The 21,644-nt window shown below is 41.9% G+C and overlaps 1 protein-coding gene, 1 non-coding gene and 1 pseudogene across 3 annotated transcripts; 2 read left to right on the top strand and 1 right to left on the bottom strand.

Moving 5' to 3' along the window:
* The first annotated feature begins 49 nt into the window (after positions 1 to 49).
* Positions 50 to 21,441, top strand: TMEM202 (transmembrane protein 202). 2 transcript variants are annotated; one of them, XM_059915467.1, is made up of 5 exons: positions 13,147 to 13,227; positions 13,478 to 13,733; positions 19,328 to 19,477; positions 19,821 to 19,952; positions 20,582 to 21,441. In XM_059915467.1, the coding sequence occupies exons 1-5, from the start codon at positions 13,147 to 13,149 to the stop codon at positions 20,776 to 20,778; spliced, it is 816 nt and encodes a 271-aa protein (XP_059771450.1). In that variant the 3' UTR covers positions 20,779 to 21,441. The 2 variants fall into 2 exon arrangements, 1 of the variants encoding a protein (XP_059771450.1); XR_009501087.1 differs by lacking the exons at positions 13,147 to 13,227; positions 13,478 to 13,733; positions 19,821 to 19,952; positions 20,582 to 21,441 and adding exons at positions 50 to 352; positions 2,477 to 2,547 and having other exon boundaries at positions 19,328 to 19,413.
* On the top strand, positions 4,235 to 4,307 carry TRNAW-CCA (transfer RNA tryptophan (anticodon CCA)). The gene has a single exon. It is a non-coding gene; the product is annotated as a tRNA-Trp (tRNA).
* On the bottom strand, positions 9,261 to 10,116 carry LOC132360399 (NADH dehydrogenase (ubiquinone) complex I, assembly factor 6-like; annotated as a pseudogene).
* Positions 21,442 to 21,644: the final 203 nt, after the last annotated feature.

The raw sequence follows: 21,644 nt of genomic DNA, 5'->3' as shown, positions 1-21,644 counted from the left end.
TCAGGTGAGCCGCCCCCGCGTGACAACCGGCGCGTCACGTGACCGGAGGCAGCTCTTCAGCAGCGACCCCGGAGGACCGATTCCCCGTCGCTCCAGTCCCGGCGTGAGCCCGGAGCTCCTGTGGCGCGCAGTGGATGGTGCGGGGCATCGGCGATGGTTCAGGTGCAGGCGGTTCACGGGCCTGGTGGAGCAGTAGCTAAATGCACCACCGCAGGTGCCAGGCCTGCGATCACAGAACTATAAGCGCACCAGAGGGTAGAAGCCCCACGTGGGGAGGCCGAGTGGGCGAGCGAGAAAGGGAAGTTTCCCGAATCGTGAACACGGAATAAGAGATCGCGAGGCCTGCTGGGAGGTAAAGGACGTCCCAGGCCCAGGAAACTTAAGAAACAAAAAAATGGAGGCTTAAAAGCACAACTCCTTTTGATGCTGTGGGTCAGAAAGGGGCTGGAATTAGGTGGTAAGAATGGCTCAGCTAGAGAGGGCATCATAAGATCACAAAAATGGGATATACCCACGACTGGGGAAAAAATGTGTACTTTCACAGCAAGCTTGAGGCGTCCCATTTCCAGCCTCTGGTGTAGGCTCTTCCTTTAATGGTTGATAATATCCTAGTAACCGCCCCCAAATCCTCTCCTCACAGACAAAACTCCGCGAACAGGTAGGTCCTGTACTTACTGCAAGCAGTAAGACATTGCTTGAACTTTGGGTGCAAGCTGGAGAATACCCAGAGATAAGACAGGTCTTACACCCAGAGAGAAGTTCCGCAGGGGTTTACATAGGAAGTCCCAGAGTCGGGACTTAATTTTGTGGGCAATTGAAAATCAGCCCAAAGATTTGCATTTCAGAAATCTCATGTTGAATAGTCAGATGGATAAGAAACCAGTTAGGGAGGCCTTCTTTTTTTTTTTTTTTTTTTAATTGGAGGTGGACGATAATAAGATCTTGAACTATAGCAGTGGGAAAGGAAGAGAGCTGTAGATCCAGGAAATAGTGGATCTGCTCAGAAGCAGAGGGGTTAATACATGAGAGGCTTGAGGGCTGATCAGTGAGAACACAGTTATTTACTGAGTCAGGGACCCTGTCTTCCTTGCTCACCACTATATTATCAGAGCACAGTACCAGGAGACAGAAGTAATTTACATAGAAGAGTCACAAAATGAAGGAACTGGACCCAAATAAGGAGACTGTAAAAATTACTAATGAAAATACTTAGAGATTATTGTTGAGAGAATATTCCAAACATATTATTCCAGTTATCCTCTCTCTGACAGTATATCAGACAATCAGAAAAGTAATGAACAACCATTAAAAGTTAAAAAAAAATCATCATAATACAAGTAAATGTTCAGAGCCTAGCATAGAAATAGTAGCAAAAATTAAAATTAACAGTTATTTAACATTATAAACTCTTTAGATTTGTATATACACAACATTGCCATCAATTTTGACAGTAGATGAATAACAAAAATAATGACACAGATAATATATAGTATATAATATCTGGTTGTTTTCTCTATTTTTCTGTTTACTAAAGACAACTTGTTAAATGAATAAAACATGATTTAATTTCTATATCTATAGCATCTAATAAAATTACATATCAGAAAAAGAATTCACTGTCAGACAATGTGTCCAGATATTTGGTTCATAAAGTAGAGTCATCAGTGTAGAAGGAGAGAGGAGGGAATGACTAATTTTGCCTGGGGAAGTCTTTCAAAGAGGAAGTGGCTTGAGCTGGCTTCCAGAACATGAGTTGGCAGGGAAGGGGAGCATGGAGGTGTGGAAGAAGATGGCATATTGAGCATAGGGTTTTTGGGGATAGCAAGGCGAAAATGTGCCGTGATTATCTCACTTCTACCATATTCCCTTCTCCTTGGAATGCCTTTCCCACCTCCCACTCCCACCACTTACTTGAAGGTCTAAAGTTATATTTTACCACCCTGTAAATCTCTGACTTCTCACACCTGGGTAAGATCCCATAGCCCTCTGAGCTTATCTCCATCAGAGCACTTACCTCAATATTGTAATTGCCTGTCCATTTGTCTGTATCCCTTAAGTAAAAGTTCCTTAAGGGCAGGTTCTGTGTTCACTGTTGTATTCCTAGCCCTGGGCACAGTGTCTGGCACATAGTAGATTCTTAATAAAGACTTGTTAAATAAGTGAAAGGCCCGGAATATCTCTTCTCCTATTTAGCATCTAATTATCCTTCAGGTCTTAGCCTAGACCAGACCAACAAGTATGTTGTGAATGGAGTACCAGTGTGCTGAGACAGTGACCACACCCTCCCCTCAATCCTTGGGGTGGCCAGGCAGAGCCTGGGGTAGCTAGACATCCTGGTCAGTCATCTCCAGCCAAGAACAATCACCTGTGTGTGCTCTGATGTGAGAAACTTTGGGAAGCACTTAGACATCTCCTCTAGGATGTTTCTTTATGGCACCCTCATTGTAGCCTCTTTACTTGTCTATGTTCTCCACAGACCACATGCTGAATGAGTGGTATCTTTTCCACAGTTGTATCCTTACTGCCTGAGCCAGGAATCTGCACATAGTAAGTGTTCAGCAAGTATTTGTTGAATGAATGCATGAACGAGGAAGCATTTGTATTAAATTTTGAAAGACAGAATTTCATTGTGTAGAGGAAAGAGCAATCCATGGAGAAGGACTGCAGTCTAGAAGGAAAACTCCATGTAACTTGTTCACTTTAGGATCCCCAGGTTCTGGAACAGCACCTGGCACATCATAGTCATTTAATGGATATTTTTGAATGAATAGAATGAAATGGCAAACGAACCTAGGCAGAGATCTCTGAAGAATCTGGTGTGATACCAGGGATGTGAGCAATTCTGTTTTACTAGAACCAATAGTGCGTAAAGAGAAATACGGATAAAAATAATTTTAGAAAAAGTAAGTTGAAGCTGGGTAATGAAGTAAGGAAAGGAGGAAATTATTGATCAAGGTACTGTGTACTAGATACATGTTATCTTCTTTATCTCTCACAACAACTGTGTGAAATTGAGTATCATCGACATTTTACAGATGAGGAGGCAGGCTCTGACAATTAAAATAACTTGACCAAGGCCCCATGGATAGTTGTCAGAACCAGTATTTGGACCCAGGCCTTCCATGCCAAAATCTATTGCTTTTACATCTATCATACTTCCTGGAAAGCTAGGCTGAAGATTGTATTGGGATTTTACTCTTGAGTCTATGGGAAGCTAGCGAAATTTCTTTAGCTGAAGAGTGACAAGACCAGAGCTGAAATTTGCTAAGATTAATCCGTTAATGTATATAGGAGGAATCAAATGGGGAAAGCCGTGTGCAGGTAGATTGGGGCTGAGGCTGAGGTTGAGGCTGAGGCTGAGCCTGTTGGCTCAGAGCTCTCTAAAACAACCTGACCATTCTCACATGCTATGGAGCTCAGGAAATGCAGACCCCAATTCACCTGAGATCGATGGCTTCATTTTTCCTCTTCCACATTGGCTAGCCAGACCAGTGAGACTTAAGCTTTGTTTAATTTGTCAAAGTTTACAGAAGTGGAGAGGGCCCAAATTATCTATGCTCCCTGACTCTCTTTAGACCCATCCCAATTCACTCGGAGCCATCCCTACCTCTGCTGTACCCTGTTACCTCCAGCTCCTCCCATGCTGTTTCCAGAATTACAGAATGCTATCCAATTTACCGCTACTAAACATGTACAGCATTCCTTGGGGATACTAAAAATATTTCTGTGTCCAGTTTGTCTTTTTTTTGAGCCTTATCCCCTCTTCTCCCCTATTTAGTCATATAACTATTCTAGTTATCTTTTCAGGCTTACTCCCTAATTCTTTTTTTTTTTTTTTTTTGGTTGCGCCGGGTCTTAGTTGCAGCAGGCAGTCTCCTTAGTTGCAACTTGTGGACTCCTTAGTTGTGGCATGCAAACTCTTAGTTGCGGCATGCATGTGGGATCTAGTTCCCTGACTAGGGATCGAATCCAGACCCCCTACTTTGAGAGTGTGGAGTCTTAACCACTGCGCCACCAGGGAAGTCCCTCCCTAACTGATTCTTAACAACTTTCCCTAACTCTAGACATACGTTTCTTGCAATAACTGGCCTCATCCTATATCTATCCAATCCTAGCCTACACATAGACTTTAAAAAAAAAAAATTGCCTGGATATTTACACAGGTAGTTTTCTATGGTCAGAAAATTAGAAAAACTAAAGCCCTGAGGGAACTTTCAATAGATCTGATGGGACTTCCCTGGTGGTCCAGTGGTTAAGACTCCGTGCTTCCAATGCAGGGGGCTCAGGTTCAATCCCTGGTCAGGGAACTAAGATCCTGCATGCCATGCAGCATGGCCAAAAAATTTTTAAAAACAAAACAGATCTGAGCAAAAGGAGTGACAGTGGGAAGGAGGGATATGGGGTCAAATGCAGTAATATTTCAGATACAAAATGACAGAACTCAGCAACTAACTGGGTGAAGTAGGGATGGGGACAAGGGAAAGAGGAGAGAAAAAGGTGTACCAGTCTGGTTTCCTGAGGGAATCATGGTGCCATTAACTGAATACAAAAGGAAGAGCCAGTTTTGGAAAAAAGATAATGAGCTCTGAGACATGCTGCTTTGGAGGAGACGGAAGGACAGCAGAGTTGGAATGTCCAGCAGGGCCAGGGAAATACAGGCTGGGAGCTCAAAAGAGAGCTCTGGGCATCATCTGCTCGAAGATGACAGTTGAGATCACATGAAATAGTCAAGGGAAAAAGGAAGGAAGGCTAAAAATTAGGGAGAAAGAGGACTTTGGTGAGAGAGAAGTTTGTGAGGGACAAAAGGAGCACAGAGGAGGGATGGCAGCTAGTAGAGTAGGCTGAGCTCAGAGATGTAGATGAGGATAAAGGGCTTACTAGATAATTTGACTTGCCTCTTATCTTTAAATACAGGTCTGTCATAAGAAGCCCTCACACTGTCACAATATGTTGATTTTATCTCCATGACATGCCTTTTGCTTGCAAGGAATAGGGACTCATGTTATTTCAGGGAAAAGGAGGTCTACTGAAGTGATATACGTAACAACCCAAAAAAGCAGAAAACCAAACTTCAGAAAGAGCAGAAATCAAGGGCCTGACTACTCTCATGACTTTTCTGTTCCTCTCTGAATATCTGCTCCTCTGGTCAGTTTTCCTCTTTGCTTGTCAGTTACTTGAACTTCCTTATAATATCTATTCCCTCATGACTTGACATTCATTGCACAAGACCCAAAATTTTCCATGACTTTCTAGCCCCAGGGTCTTCTTATTCTCCTATCTATGCCTCTGGAGACCCCACTATCTTCCAAAGCTCTGTGCAAATCAAGATTCTATTATTTTTGGCCGCGCCGTGAGGCATACGGGTTCTTAGTTCCCCGGCCAGTGATCAAACCCAGGAACCTGGGGCCCCGGCAGTGAGAGAGCTGAATCCTAACCAGTGGACCACCAGGGAATTCCCAAATCAAGATTCTCTTGATCTCCCCAGAAGAACAGAAGAATAGTGCGCATGTTCCATAATTTAACCAATTCCCTATGATGCACATTTAGGTTGCTTCCAAGTTTTCTCAGTTGTAAACAATGCTACAATGACCCTTGTAGAGGGTACTGGTTGCCATGCCAACATCTGTTTTCATCATTTCTCACCAAGAATACTTGGCTTTTCATTTGGAAATTTCATCCGTCAGTTTGGTAGCTTGGATGAGACTGAGATAGCCCCAGGCCCTCCCTGGTTTAAGCCACGTAATCAGGGCTACTTTCCCCACCCCCTCACTATAAACACCTGGAAACATGGGATAAGATTTTACATTCCCAACAATAATGTGTAAAAATGCCCATTTCATTACTCTCTTCCAACATTAGTATTTATCATTTCATTGCTACTGTTGATGCCTTGAAATTAATTTTTTAGAAGATGTATCTAATACAATTGACAGATAAGCTCTAGCAAGATAGAAACAGGATACATGACTTCCACATCATTACAGAAAAAGAAGCTGGATCATTCTGGAAAAATAAGAGAGACAGGAGGAAGTAACATGAATATATAATTAACCAAAAATACAAAGAATAAGAGGGTAGAAAGAAGCCCAATCTATCTAAACTATCACCCTATGTGTAAATAGGTTAGATCCCCCCATTAAAAGACGAAGACTCTCAAATTGAGCAAAGAACAGTCTAAATATTGTTGATAAGAGACACTTTAAATGAAACCAAAATGATGACACTAAAAGAATGGTCAGAGATGTACCAGAAAAATGCAAACAAAAAGAGAGCAAGGAAGGCATTTATTAACATGTGAAAAAGCCCAAGACACACAGAAGTTAAATGGAACACAGAAGAATATTTTTAATGATGAAAGGTACAATTCACAAAGAAGATAGACATCATAAACCATTAGACACCTAACAAATATATATAAAGCAAAAACCAGAAGAAATATAAGGGAAAAGAAAAAATTATAATCATAGTGAGACATTTAACATTTCTCTGAGAATATTTTATCAAGTGCAGAGAGAATAAGAATAGGAACATTTTGAATGATATCATTAATAACTTAATTATAATAGGTTTAGAATCTTATATCCCTCACAAATACATTAAAAATTTTGTGTCTCATACGTTGTTATTAAATGTCCACAGGACATTTAGAAAAACTGGCAAAAAGGTAAACATTACTTTTTTGAATTCTTATAGGACATGTTCTTTGACCATAATATATCAAAATTAAGGGGGAGAAAAAAATCTAAACATGTAGGTATACTTTTAAAATTCTAAATAATTCTTGGGCCAACTATAAAAACAAATACTCCTAGAAGTATATCAGAAGAATAATATATCCTGTCCAAACATATTTTATTACAGGAATGCAAAACTAGTTAAACAATATGAAATGTATTAAGGCAATGTTTATGTTAAATAGATTAAAAAAGAAAGGCCATATTCTAGAGGTTCAGAAGGAATTTGATACAGCTATTCTAAATTAGAAATCTTGATGAAATAGAATGAAACTTTTTTAACATGAAAATGAATGTACATATGAAACGAAAAGCAATAGAGTTCATTCCACTGAAGTCAGGAGTAAGATAAGGATGCCCACTATCCTTAATAAAACTGTCCAATCAGTGCAGTAAGACACATTTTGTAAAGGAAAAGACAGAATTATCATTATTTGCAGATGATATGATGTTTACTTAGAAAATTCAAGAGAATTATCCAAAGAAACTATTAGAATGAAAATAATTCAGTCAAGTGTCCTGATAAAAGATAAATACATAGAAAAAGATAGCTTATTTTTATGTTAGCAGTAACAAATTAGGAAATAAAATGGAAATTTTTGATTCACAAAAGCAAGTGGGTTGGGCTTCCCTGGTGGCGCAGTGGTTAAGAATCCGCCTGCCAACGCAGGGGACATGGTTTTGAGCCCTGGTCCGGGAAGATCCCACATGCTGCGGAGCAACTAAGCCCGTGCGCCACAACTACTGAGCCTACACTCTAGAGCCTGTGAGCCACAACTACGACTAGAGACCGTGCTCCGCAGCAAGAGAAGCCACCGCAATATGAAGGCCACGCACCGCAACGAAGAGTGGCCCCCGCTCACCGCAACTAGAACCCAACGCAGCCAATAAATAAATAAATAAATAAATAAGTTTATTAAAAAACAAAAAAGTGAGTTAATGTATGTAAAGCACGTAGCACAGTTCCTAGTAGATAAGGTTATATAAATAAGCTATAACAATAAAATATTGATTTTATGGATTCCTAGAGGTGAAATTACCAAGACAAAAGATACATTTTTAAGATTCTTGATTTAAAAAAGGATTCTTGATATATGTATCTAATTTTTTAAACTCTTTATTAAAGTATAGCATAAATATAGAACTCTGGTAATCAGTACCCAGATCAAGAAATAGAACATCTCCAGCACCCCAAAAGTCCCTTGCATGTCCCCTCCTAGTCCTTAGTCATTTTCCTCCCAAGGGTATTTCTGACTTCTGACAACACTGATTTGCCAGTTTTGCCCTTCATTTGAGTGGAATCATACATATGTACTCTTTTGTGTCTGACTTCTTTTGCTCAGCATTACATTTATGAGATTTATCCATATTTCATGTGCTTGTAGATTACTCATATTGCTGTATAGTATTTCCTTGTATGAATGTACCACAATTTTCCATTCTTCTGCTGCTGGGCAATTGGGTAGTTCCCAGTTTGGGGCTATTATAAAAAGTGTTGCTGGGAGCACTATACATGTCTTTTGGTGGACATAAGGACACTTTCCTTTTGCATACCTACGTACATTGAAAAGGGCATGTGTTTATTCAGCTCCAACAGATACTGCCAAGTAGTTTTTCAATGTGATTCTACCAATTTACACTACCAAAAGAAGCGTATGAGTGTTCCAGTTGCTCCACATACTTGCCAATACTTTTTCATTAGAGCCATTCTGATGGAAGTGTAGTGATATTGCATTATGGTTTTAATTTGCATTTCCCTGATGACTAATGAAATTGAGCACCTTTTTATATGTTTATTGCCCATTTTGATGTCTCGCAAAGCATTAATTAAGGACTTTGCTCATTTTCCTAGTAGGTTGTTTTCTTTCCTATTGATTTGTAAGAGTTCTTAATATATTCTTGCTACAAGCCCTTTGTTAGATATAAACGTTGCAATATCTTACCCCACTCTGTGGATTGTCTTTTTACTCTCTCAATGGTATCTTCCCGTGAACAGAAGTTCTTAATTTCAGCATAATTCAATTTATCAAAATTTTCCTTTGTGGTTAATGCTTTTTCATGTCCTGTTTAAATAAGGCTTTGATAGCTAGCCTTCCTTCCTTCCTTCCTTTCTTGGCTGTGTTGGGTCTTAGTTGTGGCATGTGGACTCTTTGTTGCAGCGCATGGGCTTCTCTCTAGTTGTGGCATGCGGATTTTCTCTCTCTGGTTGTGGTGCACAGGCTCCAGAGCACGTGGGCTCTGTAGTTTGCGGCACGTGGGCTCTCTTGTTGAGGCATCGGGGCTCAGTAGTCGTGGCGTGTAGGCTTAGTTGCCCCGCAGCATGGGGGATCTTAGTTCCCTGACCAGGGATCTAACTCGCGTCCCCTGCATTGGAAGGCGGATTCTTTACCACTGGACCGCCAAGGAAGTCCCTTGTGTCCTGTTTAAAAAAAGAAAAAATCTTGGTCTACTTCAAGGTCACAAAGATGTTACATTACGTTTTTTCTAACCAAAATTGCTTTTTTTTTTCAGTACCATAAAATTATTTTAATATCTTTTTCTCTATGACTGAGTATACAAAGATAATGGAAGTAATGTATTTTTCTGCTATCAAGATGGGTAGAATATATCAAAATCCACCTATTGAATTTTCTTTAAATAGTCCTCCAAAGCATCCTGAAGAAAGGCAGGAAGTTTTCACTTTCACTTTGTGGAAGGACCTAGCATGCTTTAAGCACAAATATGCCTGACTAGTAATGACGTATATTATGTCTCTCACATTTTTATCATTGGTTCTTCTGTAGAAAATCCTCTTGTGAAACACCATGTGTTGTATTTGTCAAACACACAAATATCTGAGGGAAGGAACACCGTTCTTCGGCCACTATGATAGGACATTGCTCTTACGTATATGACAATTCCTTGTGTTTTTCCAGTGTGACTTGTGGCATGATCTGCACCAAGATCCTTTATACCCAGTACTTCTTCTAGTCTTAAATAAGGAAGAGAGCTCTGTGTGTTTTCTGCATAACTGTACAGTTTCGTGTATTATGTTATGCTGTGTCATCCAAACTTTTTTCTCCTTCATCAATGATTTTTAGAAGCCATTTTTTGGTCAGATTATGTCTTTTGACAGCAGCTTCCCATCCACTTTTTCTTCTCAGTCCCTCATGTGGGGGCCTGGCTTTCCATCTTACTGGGGCTCTGTGAAGTCAATCTGGGGCCCAGAAACAGGGCCTGCTCTGCTGGTGTGCAGACCTGCCATAGTTCAATAGCCACAGGCTGATGAGGCGGATTATCACAGTATATATAGTCCACAGTTTTTTTTTCAAAACTGCATTCACATCAGTCCAATTGTTTTCTCAGAGGCCGAGTCTTTAATCAGCCTGAGCCAGTTCCACATCGAAGGCCCTCAATGCAAGAGCAGAGCTTTGGGATTCTGCAGGGAGCAGCAGGGAACATAAATAGCCATCATGATATTGTTTCTGCAGCAGCTCCACATAGTATCATTCTGTGCTCAAAGCACTCGGTCCACTGTCCGTGGCCATGCTTCCCCTGGGGCACCACCGGCCTGGAAGCGGAGGTGGTGGCACAGACTGGCGACCCCCAATTGCTTTTTAAAGTAGGTGAATCACAATATACACAGCCATAAGATGTGAATAAATGCTTGTTTTGTCATATGCATCCCAGGCCCTAGCAAGTTCCAAGCTGGCCTGAACATCTGCCTTTTTGGTAGTGCTGAAATAGGCCTTGAAATAGGCCTGGGAGTTGAATGGTGCCTGACCTATTCCTTTAATAGCTAGAGGGTTGCATCATCTGCCAAATCAGACACTGTTCGCAAAATGACCTCCTTACATCAGTATCATCTCTTTGGTAATGTGCTTGTTTAGTGCTGCTACTAGAGGGGTGAGGGGTGACACATCCTTTCCATTAACACAAGTATTTCATCTGTCTCACGGTGGCCTGTGCCAAGGCCATGCTCGAGCAACCTTGGAAAGACAGTTAAAACATAATAATAATAGATAGTATTTAGCAAGCACGTATTAATTGCTCACCATTGATAGTATATTTATCAATAATATCAATATCCATCAATAATAATATTTATTGCGCAGTTATGAAGGCACTGTGCTAAGAGCGTTATGTGTGTTATCTCATTTCATCTTCACATTAATTCTATGAGACAGGAATGATTATTATCCCAGTTTTAGAAATGAGGGAACTGAAGTTCAGTGAGGTTAAGGAAATTTCCCAAAGGAACTTGGCCAGTAAGTGTCAGAACTAAGTAAGTGCTCAACCAGGATGGAAACACAGGCCTGTCTATTCACAGCCTATGCTAGCTCTCTAGCCATACACGTGTATCTAACAGACATGCTGTACAAGTCAGTTTGATGCAGCTGCAGAAGTCTTTCTTATAACCATGCCAGTAGGGCTAGAGTATCCCAGCAATTAAAACTTCACAATATAATTGCATAGCATGGCATAAAAGACTCTTTGTGATCTAGCCCTTACCCCTATACGCAACCCTCAACCCTCATCTTTGATTTTGCACCAAGTAGAACCACCCTGCTTCTAGTGCCCTGAGAACTTCATGGTGTTCATGGCTTTCTGCCTTGAGACATACTATTCTCTTTGTTTCACATTCCCTTCCACTTGTTTATTTGTCAAATTCCTTTAAAATCCAGCTAAGACATTGTCTTTTCCAGTAAACCTTCCCTAATTTCCCTCTGACAGTGTTAAACGTTCTGTTCTCTGTATCAACCTCTGTATTTAATATAAAAATGTGTTGCTCACTCAGTCATTCAACATTAAATACTATTCTTTTCAGGCAGTAGGCTAAGTACTAGGAGACAGAGAGTCAAGTAACACTTTTGCAGAAGGAAGACTATGTTGCTAAAGCATGGACGTAACCTAGCTAGTCGTTCCCACCAGCTGAAATAAAGAATAGGTTTCAACAAGTTGGGGTGGGTGGGGAGAGCGTATACTAGGAGGAAAGTGTGATGGGACATTCTGATTCAGCCCAAACTTAGGAAAACAAGAGTTGGTAATCCAGCCGGGCATTTGTTTGAATCAACGTTCATGCTGTGGAACAGGATGACATCTGTTCAGCATCTTGGATTGATTTTGAGCCCTTGCGGGGAAAGGAGTTAGGACCAACGCCGAGAGAGTTGTTTAAGAAGGAGATTTTGAGATACTCTGGGTGTATGTTTTGCTGCTGTGGAGCCAGGGAAAGGCCAGTCTCTTCACTTCCACACAGAACCCAACTCTGCTGCATTATCTTGAGGGGTAGCTTTCCGCACGTTGGCTGATAGCCCCCTGGGGTAGGGATACTGGCATTTTTACAGGCCCTGTGTCAGCAGTGGCCTTGGCAGAGGCTGTACCCTTGGATGGCCTCATGGGTAGAGGGCATTGAAGAGGGGGAGCCAGAGCAAAAAAGGAAAACAAAGGTGGATGCCGAATGAAGGCCTATGGCTCACAGGCTGGTTCTTCCACCTATGAGACACACCTGGGGTCTTCCACTTAAAACTGGGGCAAGAACATGAATTCTGGGCTGCTGAGATGCATCTATATACATAAACATATTTATATTTATATATCTTGGTAGATTAAGATCATATAATCTTAAATTATAACCACAAACTATTGAGTCCTGGAGACATCGGAGTTATTTATTTTTTATTTTTTATTTTTTTTTAATTGTCAGTCACTTTGGGTGTTCACAAATTGCTCAGGGGTGACCTGTTGAGTGATGGACAACGAACCAAAGCGAGAATAGGAACTCTCTCTTTTTTTTTTTTATTTTATTTATTTATTTTATTTATTTATGGCTGTGTTGGGTCTTCGTTTCTGTGCGAGGGCTTTCTCTAGTTGCGGCAAGTGGGGGCCACTCTTCATCGCGGTGCGCGGGCCTTTCACTCTCGCGGCCTCTCTTGTTGCGGAGCACAGGCTCCAGACGCGCAGGCTCAGTAATTGTGGCTCACGGGCCCAGTTGCTCCGCGGCATGTGGGATCTTCCCAGACCAGGGCTCGAACCCGTGTCCCCTGCATTGGCAGGCAGATTCTCAACCACTGCGCCACCAGGGAAGCCCATGAGTTATCATTTTTTATTTGCTTTTAGGGAACTGTCTCTTATTTGTCTTTATGTCCCAGGACCTATCACAAAGCCTGACTGACACACAGCAACTGGTGACAAAATATTTGTGGATTTATTTAATAAAGGAGTTAGGAGGAGTCAGAGAAGGAGGGTGGAGAGCATCACACATACATGCACATGCTTAGAACGTGATGATTTCTTCCTGGTCTGACCAGACCCAGAGTATGAAGCAGAAATGGGATCTATGCCACGGTTTCCAGCCCCTTTGGATTCTGTCCATGTGTATGAGGACATGCTGAGACAAGTTCCGTGGCAGTTAGAACGTGAACTGGCTGCCAAGATGGAGGGGAAGGAACAATTAATCTTTAGCTTCTACTGTCCCAAGGTTCCCAAAGTCAAGGGGTACCGGAAATACCAAAGGGTGAGGAGGTACCGAATTGTAGTTCAGATGGGAAGAAGAGGACTTGTTTAAAGGCGGGTCTAGACAGAGTGTCCTAAAGATGGGAAAAGGATGACCCAGAAATGTTTGTCTTTTATAGAAGGGGTATGGAAAGCTATCCACCAATCGAACCCACATGGGGGTACTTGAGGCAGAGAAGAGCAGGAGACCCTGGGGGTCAAGGGTTATCTTTCTGGGTAGGCAATATCTCCCTCATCCCTCATCCTTGTAGCCTACCCTCCCCACCAACCAACATCCGAGTGCCTCGATGCCACCCCAGAGGCTGCAGCAGCATGTGGATCAGACACACACCTACATCCGAATGTTCTGTGGCAGCCTCTGTGGTTTTAGCCTCCTAATGCTGATCTGCGTGTCCCCACTGAACTGGGTGCAGTTCCTGGTGATCAACAATGGCCTTGAGCTCTACGCAGGACTCTGGATCTCATGCAACCATGAGCTGTGCTGGAGCCACACACCCAAGCCACCCTGTGAGTGCCACTAAATTGAATGCCACAGGCCCCACAGTTCCAGAGTTTTCTGCCACAACGGCCCTCCATCTTTCTTCCTCCAAGATCTTTTGCCCCTCACCTCTCTAAGTCTAGGAGGGATCTCAGCCAGATTGTGAACATGGCCTTTCTTCTCTATGGTGTCCTTGGTGTACCCTTTCTCCCTCCTACCCCAGGTTGTTTCCTCTCCCAAATTATGAGTTGATAGTCTCTTTACCCTCTGGGAAGAACTCGTTTGTCATTTATGAGCCTGTTCCTGTGATGCAAAGAGTTTGTTATTCTAATGTGGTTCGCAGAAACAGAAATGATTGATCATAGCTGGGAGATAGAGCAAAGTGTCTCAACCTCCATCAGATTTACCTTTCAAGGTCAGTTTGTTCTTATGCTAGCAATAGAAGAGAAGTTAAATGCATGTCAGATATGTAGTATAATAAATGCCAGCTATTTAGAGAATAAATTGTCAAATTTTATGTGAATTTAAGTAAATCTGAAGATGCAACACATAATATTTAAAAATAAATGTTTAGGGCTAGAAGATACCATATGCATGAGGTTTTTCAACCAGAACTAAGACTTAGAGGAAAGCTAAAACTACACTAAAGAGTTTCCCCAACATCTGCAAGAGAAACATTTACACAAAGAACAGGTATTGTGAAAGAAAACATACATGAGTAAAGTGCTTATTTCACTGCTTAGATAAACAGGAGTCCCAGATTTGGGGGGAGGGAGGACCTAGGCCCAACCCTGAAGTGAAGCATCACTTATTTGGCATGGGCTTATGCTCTGTATTTGAAACTAAGGAGCAGGATCGTCAAGCGAGATCTTCGGAAGAAACTAAAATCAAAGACAGGCAGAGAATTCAACTGCATCTTCAACTGAAAATAAAAACTAGGGAAAATAATTGCAACAAATATGAAAGATAAAAGGTTAATGGCCTTAATATATATATATAAGATATACAAATTATTATTACAAAAAAGACAAATCCCCCAATAAATAAATTTTTTGTAAACAATTCACAAAACAGAAACTACAGATGTCTAATAAACATGGGAAAAATGACTTTAACCTCAATCAGCCATTAAAGAATGGCAAATCAAATGAACGATGAGATAGGATTTTTCAGCCATGACATTAAAAGAGATTTGTAAATGGTAATACACAATGCTGCACACTCCCATACACACTGAGGACACATAAATAGGAACAACCAAAGCAATATGATTATGTGCATCCAGAGATTTACACTCACTAATTCCATTTCTAGAGAAATGAAGTGAGAGATATAGGCATAAAAATAAAGCTGCAATTATATTTATGTAATCCAGGCTAAACCTCAGGCCTTGAGATTATTATTTAAATCTTTAATGAGTCAGAATCTTGAAATGTTGTCACTTACAGCAGTTTATTTCTTGGAGCCTTGAATTCACCTATGAGGCCAACTGTTAATCGTTTGGAGAATGTCAACTAAGTGAGTCCTTAAGTACACAATTGTAAGTCAAGTATTCACCCTATTTCCAGTGTTAACTAATCCTAATTCTAGGGTCAGTAATCAGTCTGCAATACAGATCTCATAAGGAATTCCCCAAATATAATCAGTATGTCTAGGCCTCATCAGCCTGTAACAATAATATGTTATTATTGCCCAAATAGATTATTGCCCAAGTTCAAGAACTTCAAACTTTTACCTACTGGATTGCAAGAATTTAGCCCCCTCTCCCATGGTGTCCCCAGTCATTTCTTTTCTTTTCTTTTATAAATTTATTTATTGGCTGCATTGGGTCTTCATTCCTGCGTGGGGGCTTTCTCTATTTTCAGAGCGCGGGGGCTACTGTTTGTTGTGGTGTGCGGGCTTCTCATTGTGGTGGCTTCTCTTGTTGCGGAGCATGGGCTCTAGGCACGCAGGCTTCAGTAGTTGTGGCACGCGGGCTCAGTAGTTGTGGCTTGCGGGCTCTAGAGCGCAGGCTCAGTAATTGTGGCACAAGGGCTTAGTTGCTCCGTGGCATGTGGGATCTTCCCGGACCAGGGCTTGAACCCATGTCCCCTGCATTGGCAGGTGGATCCTTAACCACTGCGCCGCCAGGGAAGCCCCCCAGTCATTTCTGAGACTTTCACTGGGGCTATCTCAAGTGGGCTCAAGTACATGTGTGCTCATGTTCCTCTGTCCTGGACTTACTTCAGGCCATTGTTCCTCTGCCTCTATCTTCCCCTGGTTCTAGATAACTGATAGCCTCTGTGCCATAGCTATTGGTAATGGGATGAAGAAAGGATGGGAGTAAAGGACACCATCCTTCACTTTTACTACTAGGTCTCAGCGTGGAATAGACCTTTCTGCTAATTTCCCCCATAGCATAGGTGAAATCAGACCATAATGTAAAAGAATGTGTTGCCACAGAGAGTAACTTGAACTGTCTTTTTTGCAGAGGGTGGGGAAGAAAGCATAGGTCTTTGGTCCAGAGCCAGGACCCCAGGAACCATCAGACAATAAACACCCACAAGCTGTGTAGGGATGATTTATTCTGGTATATCAACTGGTTACAAGGGAATCTAAATACTAAGAAGATTTCAAAGCTTCCTCTCCAGGGTTCTGGGTATCCATCCAGGATCTTTTCTATTCTTACTGAGACATACAAGTAGGGACTTTTATTGATGGGTAAGCTGCTATAAAAACTGCTGTTTAAAAGCTGAAATAGGTTTTGCTCTTACAGGAGATAGAGGCTTGAATTCACCTTTCAGACCTTTGTTTTGTTTTGTTACATGAATTTTAAAAGACTATGAAGTTAGCCAAATGCAGCTGTTTTAGACTCTGAAGGTAAGTGTTTAGTTAGTTTGGTTAGATAATTTTTTGTGTATGCTGCAGATATTTAGTTGTTCCTGTGGACTTGTGAGTGATCTTGTTTATGGAGTTTTCAGGAGGTGAGCAGCTAAGACTGAGAAGATTGTAAGAAGAACGTGAAGGTACATTCTTCCCCTCATGGTAGAAAAAGGACTGGACTGTAACACATCTTAGGCAGGAATTGGACTGGATATCTTAGTAGTCTTTTGTTTTTTAAATATCAGAACCCATTTGAAATAGCATAAGCTAAAGAGTGAACTTCTTTATAATGATTCAGAAGCATCTCATAGACTCCCAACGGCAGGAAGTTCTCTGGACCTCAGGGAATCCCAGAAGAGGCTGTGATCTCAGGCAAAGAAAATCAAGCCAGCCAGTCACTCAGTCTCTCCAGAGCTCCTTTGTCACTCAAATTTGTTTATGCTTTATTTTATCTCTACAGCTCAGCTTTTCCTGTTTATTAGTATGCAAGTGCCTGAAAAGGGGGATATACCAGGCTAGCTTTATATCTTCTTGGTTCAAGCAAGCAAAAGAGGAAATTAGCATCAATCAGTCCCAAATCCAGATATCCAAGGATCAGAGTTAAATTGGTACCCTTCCTTGGTCCTACTACCTATAGTCAAGGGAGCTATAGGCAAGGATCCAGGGCTCTAGACAGGGACTGCTAAGGCCCATGGGGGACTGGGGGCTCAATACTGCAAAAGATGCCTATCACACTGGGCTTCATGCAGCTCAGTCTAAGCTGATGGTTCTGACTGGCTAATTCTGAATGACCCAGTTTTCAGAAAACCCTGCTGCCTTTGGGTTATCATGTTTTAATGTGGCTAACTTGTTGGGGCCACATAGCACCTAACCTCTGTGGGTAGGAGTATGGTTTCTCTTAATGGAAATTACTGTTATTGATTGTGTTAGCCAGTGATGTGTTCTAGAGAACAAGATAAAACTTGAGAGGCAGTTTGTCAACTGGGATAAGCTTGGTACTCTTCTCTCTGGGTTACTTGGAAGATGGACTTGGATTCTCAGACATAGAAGTGCTTAGAGAACTTTCAGTGGTAGGGATGACCTGGCCCTCGTTACACTGAGACAGAAAATAAGCTAGACCAGGAGGCACCCTATAAAGCAGCGGTCCGCAACCTTTTTGACACCAGGGACCAGTTTCGTGGAAGACAATTTTTCGAGGCGGGGGATGGTTCAGGCGGTAATGTGAGCGATGGGGAACAGCAGATGAAGCTTCGCTTGCTCCCCTGCTGCTCACCTCCTGCTGGGCGGCCCGGTTCCTAACAGGTGCTGGGGGTTGGGGACCCCTGCTATAAAGGATATTGAAGATATTGGCGGATCCGTGGTATCTCAGAAAGATCCACCTACGTGTAATTGTAAGTTACTCTGTTTCTTAAATCTTCTGTGAAACATTGCTGGGGAAGTCAAGGGAAGGATCTATTCCATGTTAGGGATGTCTCTTACCAACGTCCAATCTGAAGGGGCAGAGCCAAAGAGAGCAGAGCTCTGGAGCCAAGAGATAAGAGAGAGAAGGAGTGTTGTGGCACTAGGGTGAGGGCATTGGAGCAAAAGAACTTTAGCAGACCTGTCCTCAAACGCATGTGAGATGGGACCTTGAGAGACGCTCAGGAAAAAAAAGGAGATATTTGTGGGGTGTTAAATTCCTGCAGTCCAGTAAATTGGGGCTTGAAATCATTACAGTATGGGAGTTCAGGTAAACGTGACTTCATTTTATGGTCACAGGCTGACAGGGACTGTACATGCCACATACATTTGAAAGAGAAAAAACAAATAGAAACAAACTCCAACAACGGTAAAATCATTAAGTGAAGTACGTTGATATGATAGACTATCTTGTAGCCATTAAATATGATGTTTACAGCAGGTGATCTGGGAAAAATCTTACCATATAATCCTCTTAAAAATCACGAAATTCAGTATCATATCCACTGTGTACAGAGGATAGAAAAATACCAGAAAGAAACCAAATAAAATGCTAACAATGGTTGTCTCTGGGTAGTGGGATTGTGGCTGATATTCTTGCTGCTTCTTGGTACTTTTCTAGTCTCCCCAATGCTTATATTGAACATGTATTACTTTTAGAATTAGAATTAGGAACAAGAAAAAGTTTAGGGGCTTCCCTGGTGGTGCAGTGGTTGAGAATCTGCCTGCCAATGCAGGGGACACGGGTTCGAGCCCCGGTCTGGGAAGATCCCGCATGCCGCGGAGCAACTGGGCCCGTGAGCCACAATTACTGAGCCTGCGCGTCTGGAGCCTGTGCTCCGCAACAAGAGAGGCCGCGATAGTGAGAGGCCCACGCACCGCGATGAAGAGTGGCCCCCACTTGCCGCAACTAGAGAAAGCCCTCGCACAGAAACGAAGACCCAACACAGCCAAAAATAAATAAAATTTTTAAAAAAAGAAAAAGTTTAAATTTGTGTTGTGATATTAGAGTCACACCTCTTATAAGCTAGTTTACATCTAAGTTAATGTGTTAATGTACCCAGAACTATTTGTATATTACCTTTAGTTCTACAGTGAAGGTTTTGCCTTCATAGTGAAAAATTCCAAGTATCAATGAAGAGCTGGGAAAGAAGATCCTTATTTGTGCCCTGGATGCCACATAGCAAGCTCAGCTTCATCCTCTTTAGTCTTCACTCCCTTCTCTAAGACTCTGTCTGGTTTTCTTAAGGAGAGGTCCCCCATTGGACTAACCAGGCCTTTCCTTTCTCCATCTCCTTGGCAGATTACCTCCAATATTCCAGGGCCCTCTTCCTCATCTCTGTCCTCACCATACTTGTTGCTCTTGGCTGGCTCTTCAGATCTTGCCTCCCTAGAAGAGGAAGAATGACTCCTAACTTGGATCTGAAGGTATCCATGCTCAGCTTCATCTCAGGTAAAGACCTAGATGGCAGGGTAATACTATGGTAAAATTGTTGAGGGAACATAGTTCCTCTGTGCGGGCTTTCATCCTCTTTTTCTTGTCCCTTTTCTCTTCATTATTACATCAAGTTGCCAGCTACCTGCCTTGTCTTATTGTATAGAACATCCATTAGTTAACTTATGCCAAGGGAGAGGTAGAGGCCCCTTCTCTCTCCCACCTTGGTCAGTCCTTGGATTCTTATCTTCTTGATCCTTTCTATACAATATGGTGTCTGGAAGTAGAAGAAGAGTTGGGGGTGGCTGTCGAGGCAGATTGCAGACACTGAGGGATATGACGTATTTTCTTCTGGTCCTAGCCTCCTGCTTGCTCCTCTGCCTCATCCTATTTCTGGCACAGGTTCACTGGCATTCTAGGGATGCCATGGAGTCAGCTCTCCTATGGACCTACCATATGAATTGGGGGAGTGACTTCTTATACATGTTTGCTGGTGAGTCAGTCCCCTCCCTGCTTTATGCTAGAAGGATGGACGGGGAAATCACTTCTTGGAAGGGAGGTGGAATCTAAGAGAAATAGAAACACTAACTGTTCCTATTAAGAACACTTATACATCTAGAAGCAGAGTGGTATGGTAAAGAAAGCACGGATTGGGAATTCCCTGGCGGTCCAGTGGTTAAGACTCTGTGCTTCCACTGCAGGGGGCGCGGGTTGGATCACAGGTTGGGGAACTAAGATCCCACATGCCACGTGGCGTGGCCAAAAAGCAAAGCAAAAAAAAAAAAAAAAAGCACAGATTTTGGAGTCTGAAAAGCTAGAATTAGTAGACTGTCCTACCACTAACTGAGGCACAGACAGGTTGAGTAACTTGCTCAAGACAACACAGAAAGTAGTGAAACTATGATTTGCATCCAGGAGGTTCTAGCTTTGTTCTAACCATGTAAGAAGTACAATAATGAAATGGAAGCACAGAAGGATAAAGGAAGCCTGCTGGGGGAGGGAGGGTTGGCTTCACTGAAAAGAGGCATCTTGAGCTGAGTATTTAAAGAATGAGTTAGAATTTTAAAAGCCAAAAGACCATCTGTCTCTTGAAACTCACCTCGAATTCTTCTCTTCCCCTAGGGATTATCTCCTTCCTCAACCACATAACTTCCAGATCTCCTCCCCTTGATCAAGATGTCACTGCAGTTCCCATAGACAAGTCAAGGCTGGGGATTGGTCCAGTGACTACAGTATCGCCTGCTGAAGATGCTGGGTCAGGGTCTCAGACAGAATCTACAAGTGAGAAAGAGAAAAAACTATCAAGTACAGAACTGTGATGGTGATAGGATAACCCAACTACTTCCTGTCTTAAAACAGGGGAGAAGCTAACTGAGTAGGGAATGATTGTGCAGATTCGAGGAAACTCTCCTAATATCATGGCCATATTACTGAAGGAGAGAGCTTTAAAGCTGATGAAATGTCCTTTGTGTATGTTGCATCCAAAATATGTATGATAGTCATAAAGAAAATACTGAAAACTCACCCGAGACAAAGTTTCTAAAAGAAAATATCAGTGTTTAGGGCCATGAATGAAAGAAACTAGCAATAGATGCAGTGCGTGAATCAGAGCTCTCTTTGGGCATCAGGGATTTCATAGACCAGAATGGTCAATGTAGAAAAATGTCACCAAATTTTGTTTGAAATTTTCTTTATCGTGTGTGGCTTTGGGAATACCCAGGATGGAAGGCATTTGAACAATATTGTTGATTCTAATTGGAGATCATTACCAGAAATGGAATGAACAACAATGGAGATAATACCTACCACCCAAAGGAGGTGAGAGGTGCTGGGTAGATTCTGGGGAATCCATGACATCCCACTTCTTATGAAGATTGGTAATTTGAAAACCTTACAGTCTATCAGGTAAACCAACTGCTTCTCCCTAAGCTAGAGGTTATGTTAACCAGGCATCCATAAACTCTCTGAAATTCTATACAAAACTTGTGTATGCTCTTTTCTGTGAAGAGGGCCATACATTCAATCTGATTCTTGATAGGCCTATGACTCTTTTGATTCCTTAGATTATGTTTTACTGAGCCAAATGAGGCTAAAGGACTTTCTTCAGCCTAAGTATATACATGGACAAAGTTAAAATTTTTTCCATGTTTTATATACTGTTTAAGACTGAGTAAGGGTGGGGGAA

The sequence above is a fragment of the Balaenoptera ricei genome, chromosome 2 (genome assembly GCF_028023285.1).
Source record: "Balaenoptera ricei isolate mBalRic1 chromosome 2, mBalRic1.hap2, whole genome shotgun sequence".
Classification (NCBI taxonomy): Eukaryota; Metazoa; Chordata; class Mammalia; order Artiodactyla; family Balaenopteridae; genus Balaenoptera; species Balaenoptera ricei.
Note: the sequence above shows the minus strand (reverse complement) of the source record. Positions and strands in the feature narration are given on the sequence as shown.